This window comes from Nansenia antarctica (assembly GCF_963989245.1).
Source record: "Nansenia antarctica genome assembly, chromosome: 17".
In the NCBI taxonomy this organism is placed as follows: Eukaryota; Metazoa; Chordata; class Actinopteri; order Argentiniformes; family Microstomatidae; genus Nansenia; species Nansenia antarctica.
The window spans coordinates 16,597,046-16,605,362 of record NC_137687.1 but is presented as its reverse complement, the minus strand read 5'-3'; the positions used below and the strand labels follow the sequence as shown (position 1 = coordinate 16,605,362).

The 8,317-nt window shown below is 48.4% G+C and overlaps 1 protein-coding gene across 1 annotated transcript in view; it reads right to left on the bottom strand.

Annotated features, from left to right (window-relative positions):
- Nucleotides 1-2,944: 2,944 nt before the first annotated feature.
- The window catches only part of baz1b (bromodomain adjacent to zinc finger domain, 1B), a 30,196-nt gene continuing 24,823 nt past the window's right edge, over nt 2,945-8,317 (bottom strand). The window contains exons 15-20 of the mRNA XM_080547851.1: nt 7,952-8,099; nt 6,433-6,580; nt 5,809-5,924; nt 4,614-4,747; nt 4,197-4,303; nt 2,945-3,654 (exon numbers count right to left, since the gene is read on the bottom strand). Of these exons, the coding sequence (XP_080403977.1) occupies nt 2,946-3,654; nt 4,197-4,303; nt 4,614-4,747; nt 5,809-5,924; nt 6,433-6,580; nt 7,952-8,099 (1,362 nt within the window). The 3' untranslated portion in view covers nt 2,945. The remainder of the gene's footprint in view (nt 3,655-4,196; nt 4,304-4,613; nt 4,748-5,808; nt 5,925-6,432; nt 6,581-7,951; nt 8,100-8,317) is intronic.

The window sequence follows — 8,317 nt, the reverse complement described above, 5'->3', positions numbered from 1 at the left end:
TCCGAACACATCCTCTTCTGTAGGAGCAGGGGGTATCCCAGTATGTCATCATGTCCATGTTAATGTCTGGATCTCCAAATGCAAACTGTGGACATGTCACCTCCTCAACCACCATATGAACCCTCTCCCTCCTCCTCTATGTCACCTCCTCAACCACCATATGAACCCCTCCTCCTCGTCACCTCCTCAACCACCATATGAACCCCTCCTCCTCCCCCTCCTCTATGTCACCTCCTCAACCACCATATGAACCCCTCCTCCTCCCCCTCCCCTATGTCACCTCCCCCCCTCCTCTGTCACCTCCTTAACCACCATATGAACCCCTCGTCCTCTATGTCACCTCCTCCCCCCTTCTCTATGTCACCTCAACCACCATATGAACCCTCTCTCCCCCCCACTCCTCCAGTCTGCTCCACCCCCCCCCCCCCCCCTCCAGCAGTGGAAAGTCTGGCGCCTGTGTGCGTTCTACCTGGAGCCACCTGAGAAGCCCAAGAACAACACCAGTGTGTAATTAACAGACTGGCCTGTGTCTCGGGGAGAGAGAGAGGCCCAATAAGGGATGACATGTGCCAATGTAGAACTTCCTTTATTTACCATGTAGCAAAGAAGAGTCAACACTAGATAGCAGTACCATTGTATCATGTTTTATTAAAAAGTAAAGAAAACATATCGGCCTTGCGGTCGCCCGGCTACCTTCTCCTCCCCGTCAGTGATCTATCACGAGGTCTACAGTTGGCAGTGGTGACGGGGGAGTCGATACCTCAGGTCAAATAAGAAGGCGAGATCTAAAGTTGTAATCTATATTCTTTATTTGAAATTCTTTACATGTGAGACCCCATCCTGGCCATCCCCATCCCAGTTGTGAGACTATTCATATAAAAACAAGTGGAAAAAGACATTTAGTTCCTCCATGAAGTCAGAAAAACAGTCAGACAGGTAATTCTGTTGAGGGCAGTTGTTGTTTTTTTGCATGTTTTAACATTGGCTTTACTGGCAAGTTTCATCAATATATCCATCAATGTAATCAAAACAGCCAATAATGAACTCAATCGTCTCAGGTACACAGGTAGGTAGTTGAGTGAAAAGAATCAAAATAACAAAAATGTACAACTCAACTATTAAAACCAAATAATCGCAATTGAAAAAAGAAGGGTTGATGATGACATTGAGTGCTAGAAGAAAGACACACTGCATAAGACAGCACAACACTGTTTATACAGGACTGGGCAAATCAAGATATGTGTATATGACTATCTAACCTGCATCTGTACATCACTACCCCACCGACCCATCTGAGAATTACACTAAGGGTCCTCGGTTCTCCATGACGGCCGACAGCTTCTAATAGCGAGTCACCAGTAGGTAGGAGGTGTTTTACACCATACTCCAAACCTACTGCATGATGTCGATCAGTGTGTCCAACGAACAGGACCGTGCCTAGCACAATACCTGTTGTGAGTGCAGGAGTATTGCGCCCCCTGGTGTTAGCAGAAGGGCAGACAGTACCCAACATCTGACCGATAGACCCTCTCAGTCGGCCCTACAGCCTGACATTGCATCACATACAGAATGACCAACGATTTACATTTTAGAGGATTTATTAAACTGCTGACCAAATTCAACCAAATGTAAAAAAATAAATAATAGGTAATCTAAACAACCTCAATTGCCATTTCAAGAACCATTAACTTGGTTCCATGCAGATAAATCATGGCTGTGACTTACATTTGTCCTTAAAGCATCGGTTGAAAATAATGAGTATGTATGCATACAATGTTAATTTTGTCCAGCCCAACTGCAGTCGGCGTGACAGATGCAGGTGTGCTTTAACTGGGGAACTAAGGGAGAGAATGTACTAACTAAAGGAGCACCATGGAGGTGAAAGAAGGTGAAACAGTGGAACAAGAACGAGACTGTTTATAAAGATGTGCTGCTGGGGTAGAATCATCTGAGAGGAACTGACATATCTGGTCCTCCAACCAGGATAGAACCATCAGAGAGGAATCGACCAATCAACAGTCTCTGGTCCTACCAGGATAGAACCATCTGAGGAACTCACACGTCAACAGTCTCTGGTCCTCCAACCAGGATAGAACCATCTGTCTCTGGTCCGCCAACCAGGATAGAACCATCTGAGAGGAATCGACCAATCAATAGTCTCTGGTCCTCCAAGGATAGAACCTTCTGAGAGGAACTGACACATCAGTCTCTGGTCCTCCAACCAGGATAGAATCCTCTGCTGAGAAGAAGATTTAAGTACAATGGACTACTGAGGTTCTTTTTTTATTATCAATAACACTGGAAATTATACAGCACAAACAGGTGTTGCATAATCTAAAACATGGATTTCTTTCTGTGTATTGCAATGTCAGGGCTGTGTGTGTGTGTGTGTGTGTGTGACCTGAGGGAGGGTATGAACTCTGATAACACACACAAGTGGAGTGTCCAGAGGAAAGTTGAGGGAGAGTTGTGTAGCCAAAGCAAAATAGAGAACGACAGTTTGTATGGACATACATTTACAGTCCTCTCGTGGACATGGTTAGCTAGCTCAACCCTCCTGTCAAAGAGAGCCAAGTTCTACCTTTCTTGTGAGGATTAACGGGATGTGAGATTAAGGTAATGGGGGGGGGGGAATCCAAATCAAAGTCTTAAAGGCTCTCACAAATCCTCTCATCTCCAATCATGTAAAAAAAATATTTAGAAAAGTCACCAATATTAAATCCGTTAAAAATATAACAATTTTTACATTTTTTTTTTTCCGTCCGTTTTTTTTTTTCTTTTACATTTTTCCTTTTTTGTTTTAAAAACCAAAACTAGAATCCTCCATCTGAGTTGAGTCCCGTTTCTCTGGGACTGGGGGAGGAGGAGGGAGGGTTCTTTCTTTTTCATTTTTAAGAGGCAAACATTTCAAAAAGAGACAACAAAAAGCACTCTGGACTTCATATTTAACAACATTTTTGCCGCTTGGAATGTCGCTGACCAGGGCTGTCCTCCTCCACGCTGGCCCTCCTCCCCCGGCCGCGCCCGCCCCCCCGCCGAGTTCTCTTGCTGTCCCGCTCCTCGCTGTCGCTCTCCTGCTCGCGGTAATCCCTCTTACTGGAGGACGACACCGCTCGCTTGCTCTTCCTCACCACACTGGCCTCCCCCTCGCTCTCCTCCTCCTCCTCCTCTTCCTCCTCCTCCTGCCCTCGTCCTCTCCCTCTCCCCCTCCCCTTGGTTTTCTTCCCCTGCTCCGCCACCACTTTCCTCGGCCGGCCCACCTTGCGGTTGCCGTTCTGCATCTTCTTGCGCGTTTTCTCCTCCTCCTCTTCCTCTTCCTCCTCCTCCTCCTCTTCCTCTTCGCTCCCGTCCTCCGAGGGAACGGGCGTCTGGCTGACCCGTTTGCGCTGGCGCCGGCGGAGGTAGTTGATGCCGGGCAGCAGCTTGTGGAGGAGCTCGGTGAAGCTGTGCTCTGTCTTGGCCATGCAGGAGAGGACCGAGCTGCCCGTCTGGTTGTACTCCTCGGCGTTGGAGAACACCAGCTTCATGTCCTCCAGGAAGTCGTGCGCGTGGCGGTACTGGCTGTGGGTGAACTTGGCCTGCATGGTGCTGAAGTCCATGGGGCTGGAGATGATGTCCAGGTAGTCCTCTGCTTCCTCTATGGACACAGGGTCTCTGCAGGGGGGGAGATATGTCAAGTTAACGTAAAAACATATTTGAAAGGCAGGGTTCGACAGTAACGCTTGCCCGCTTGCCCCGGAGCAAGTTAAAAAAAAATCGCCGGGTTTGTTTGCGCGAGCCCGACAACGCTGCTGGTTCCTGGATCTGTTTACCTGTGTGCAGGAAGAACAACAGACGTCGCAGGCGCCAGACCAGACTAGATGATCGTGGAGTGAAGATATTATTAAAGCATACGCGCCTGTCGATCACCCGTCGCATCACGCACGCTTTAATAATATCTTCACTCCGTGATCATCTAGTCTGGTCTGGCGCCTGCGCCGTCTGTTGTTCTTCCTGCACACAGGTAAACAGATCCAGGATCCAGCAGCGTCGTCGGGCTTGCGCAAACGAAGCCGGCGATTTTTTTACTTGCTCCGGGCAATTAAAAAAGCGTTACTGTCGAACCCTGAAAGGTTTCAGCTTTCAATACTAATCTCCCAACAACAAATATGACACGCCATAGTGACACGCTAGTTGTTCTCGGAGCAGCCCCTCACCTGAACGGCCAGCTGTAGCGGAACTTGACCAGCTTCTGCAGGATCTCCTCACACCTCTCCAGCTCCAGCGCCTGCCTGCGTACACCTGTCGTGGAGCTCTGGCGCACCTGGAAGTGACACAGAAACACACAAACGCCAGGTGAACTCTCACCCTCACGTGTAAAAGAATTTAAAAGGGATAAAGAACTCAAACTCAAGGCAAGGTGCTGACCACGGGAAGAACAACAACAACTCAGAACTTGATGAAAATAAAAGGTAGCGGTAGGTTTCTCTCATTGCTGTGACGTTTATTCACCAACGTTTCGACTTAACAGCCTTCCTAAGGGCAACAGAGGCCAGCTAACCCATGCTCAAAAACTCAACATCAAAATCTTTGTATAATAGTCGTAGCTTGCTGGATGTGTGTGTCCTTCTCACCAGCTCATCGATGTCTGCCAGGTTGGTGGCCCTCTGTTTGCTAGCGCGGCCGCTAGGCGGGGACTGTTTCTTGGATGCAGCCTTACTGGGGCCTTTAGAGCGCGAAGACGACTGCTTCTTCTTCCTCGGTCTCACTGTGAAACAGAAATGTTACAGGTTTATACCAGGGGGGGGTCCCCAATTACTTTCCATAGCGGGAAGGGTTCCTACAAGTTTCAACAAGTCAAATTTAAGGCCTTTTTATACCTTTTTTAGACCTCTTTGGATAGAATTTTAGACTTATTTGCGACACCATCTGATAGCTTTTTGTATGAAATTAGGGATTTCACTGCCATACAGACAAAAAAGGAAGTGAATTGGCATTTTTTTGGTTCCAGCTTGATTAATTTCCGCGTAAATAGATGTGGTCGGACAGATTTCCTTGCAGGATCTCATTTAAGACGTTTTTGACCTTTTCAGGCCTTGCGGGTTGGATTGCTGGATTTTTTTCTTATTCCAACAAATAAGAAATAGCTGTGTTAAGTGACCTCAGAATGCACCGAGCTAAAGGCCTATTGAGACAACACCGAAGTGAGAGAGAGAGAGCTTTCCAGACAAACGGGACTGTGCAGCACCCCTCTCACTAACATAACTGTCTGTGGCCACCTTATGTGCAGGACTAAACTCACAGAGGATCACCCTGTCACTCTCACTCAGCCCAGCCAGGGTGGAGAGAGCCGTGGTCAAAGGTGCTCACCGGCCTGAGAGAATAACACCGCCCAGACAATGGGCCGAGAGAGAATAGGGGCCGAATTCCCCCATGACATTCCTGTCATTCTCATCTCCTCTGCAGCCTCTCCATTGTCCAGGCTTCCACAGAGCTACAGACAGACAGGTCCTTCCCATCCGTAGTCTTGAGCCAAACCGTACCGACTATGTGTAAGTATCTGGGGGAAAAACTAGCCACGCTTCTGACCTGCCTTTTGGGTGTCTCAGAGAAGTAAGGACAGACGTATTTCCTGTGAGCACCTGCTACATCGATAGGACACCTGCTACATCTATACGACACCGAAGCCAATGACCGCACAGACGTTTAGCCGGGAGCATTATGTCATTTTGAGGCAACACGTCTGAGTTCAGTGTGTACTCACTAACTAGGGCCTACAGGCGTGTGTACTCACTAACTAAGGCCTACGGGAGTGTGTAGTGTACTCACAGCTGTGGCCCGTGGCCTTGTAGTCGTTGTCCTCCTCGTCGTCTTCCTCCTCATCAGACTCCTCCTCCTCTTCATCGTCTGAATCTTCCTCTTCGTCAGTGTCCTCGTTATAGTTTCTGTAACAGAGAGGTCGTAAGCTGAGCTGGACTTCACCTAGATGACCCCAGTCAACAGCAGGAAGTGTTCTTTAATGAAAACACTGTCTGAGAACGAGGGATGAGGTCTTTCACAAAAGATGTACGAAAGAAGAGATTTGGTGAGGCTGCATTCTCATTATATGCACCCAGATTGTGGAATGCACTGCCAGTTTACATTAGAGATGCAACCTCAGCAAATATGTTCAAGTCAAGACTAAAAGTCTTAGTGCCGCAGTAATAATAATAATTCATTATATTTGTATAGCGCTTTTCAAAGACGCTGACAATATGGGAAAAATGGGAAAGTGCTGTGTATGTGCTGTCCCTTGTTGTATGAATAGATCCGAGTAAAAAAAAACACGATTGAACTGTCATTCTACCCCTTTAGTACACTGGTACGGGGAATTTTTGGTTTGGACCCGGAAATTGCTAAACGTCACGCGTGACGTCAGACTTAACAACCAACAGAAGTCTGCGGTCTCCTCACCTTTCTCGTGAGCAGCGCCGGGCCACAGCGGGCTGGCAGGCGGGGCAGAGCCACTCCCCTGCAGGGATCCGGTACAGCGCCGGCCGCAGACAGAACAGGTGGAAGGCCTTGTTGCACTCGTCACACAGGATCAGCTTGGCATCCTCGCCTGGAGGTCAGAGGTCATCATCACAAACCATTTTTTTTAGTTACTCATTGATTGACACAGTGACTCAAAACAGTGATCTTATAAGACACTTGATTCAAAATCAAGAACAGGATTTGTTGCAAGAACACTTGTGATTTAAATTGTATTCTAATCCCCTACCCCTAACCATCTCCCCTAACCCTGCCCCCCCCCCCCCCCCCCTGGACATTGCTGTGTTAATCGTTCCCTGTGCCTGTTTGTTAACTCATTATTATACCGTGGTGCTTCAGGTTCACCTGCTCTGTGTCTGTGTGGCAGCAGGGCCTGCACCTGGACCTGCCTGACACTACCACCCTGCTTTGTGCTGCCCCTACGCTGCCTCCGGGCAGGAAGTCTCTGTCTCAACCCTGGAGAGAGCAAGGGTCAACACGTCAGAACTACTGATCAGCAGTGACACCAGACTGAGCCGTCAATTCGGTTGTTAAGTCGTGACGTGTTTCCGGGTCCAATGTTGGCTGAGGCGCTCTCTTCGAAATGCCTCAGTAATGATAATAATTCATTATATTTGTATAGCGCTTTTCCGAGGCTCAAAGACCCTGACCCTTGTTGTATGAATAGATCAGAGTCTAAAAAACGATTGAACTGTCATTCTTTTTTTATTTTTTTTTCAGATTTTATCCCTTTTTCACCCAATTTGGTAGCCAATTGAACCCAACCTAGCATCCAATTATCCCCTGCCTATTGCGAGGGATCCGCCGCACGACCCCGTGGCCGGCAGTCCCAGAGGAGGCCGCCAGGCAGACTAGCTGACTGGCTCCTCGAGCCCAGCACCGTTATTCCGGCACCCCGGGGGCGCTGTTGCGCGACGGATCCTTGTCCGGAACTACTCCTATACCCCCCCTCGGGAGCGGCCGCCCAATATGCCGCTCCCCGTATGTGCCCTGGACATATCCGGGGAACTGTCATTCTACCGCTGTAGTACACTGGTACTCTGGTGCGGGGAATTTCTGGTTTGGACCCGGAAATTGCTTAACGTCACGTTTGACGTCAGACTTAACAACCGAATTGCCGTCAACTATGATGGTGACACAACAAAGACGTCGGTCTTAGGACAACATCGGGCGGCGCATGGAACTCTATCGCCACCTACTGATTGAATATCACACTGATTCTGTCTGTTCTACAGCATTATTAAAGGGCTTAAAGGACCTTTGTACAGGTCCACAGATCCAATAATTTCTATAAGGTATTTCTTTTGTGAAATCAAATGGAAATGAAGCCATTGTTGGGTGATTGTTGCAGCCATTGATATTTCCAACGGACACATTTCTACTGTGTGAAACCCCCTGGGGTTCTGTATGACGGAGCTTGAGGATGTGGAGGGTCACCCACCTTTCCTGCGGCAGACCTTGCAGCACGCGTTCTCAGCAGACATGTCCCACTTGATGCATGCGTCCAGCATGCCCAGCAGGACGTGCATGCGGGAGAAGGTCTGCGCCTCACGGATCCCCGCCTTCCACTTCTCTACGGCTGTCGCCACCTGCAGGACAGAGAGAGAACTGCTCCTTCAGCTGAACTGTAGTGAGGGAGCTACAGTCTAGGACTAACACAGTCCAGGGTTCCCACACCTTCTGAAACATCAAATTCAAGCAACTTTTTAAGGACTTTCAAGACTCAATTCAAGGACCCAACACGGCATAGTTTGAGACAGATCTAGATGAGAATGAATATAATAGGAACTATCCGCTCACAGACAAC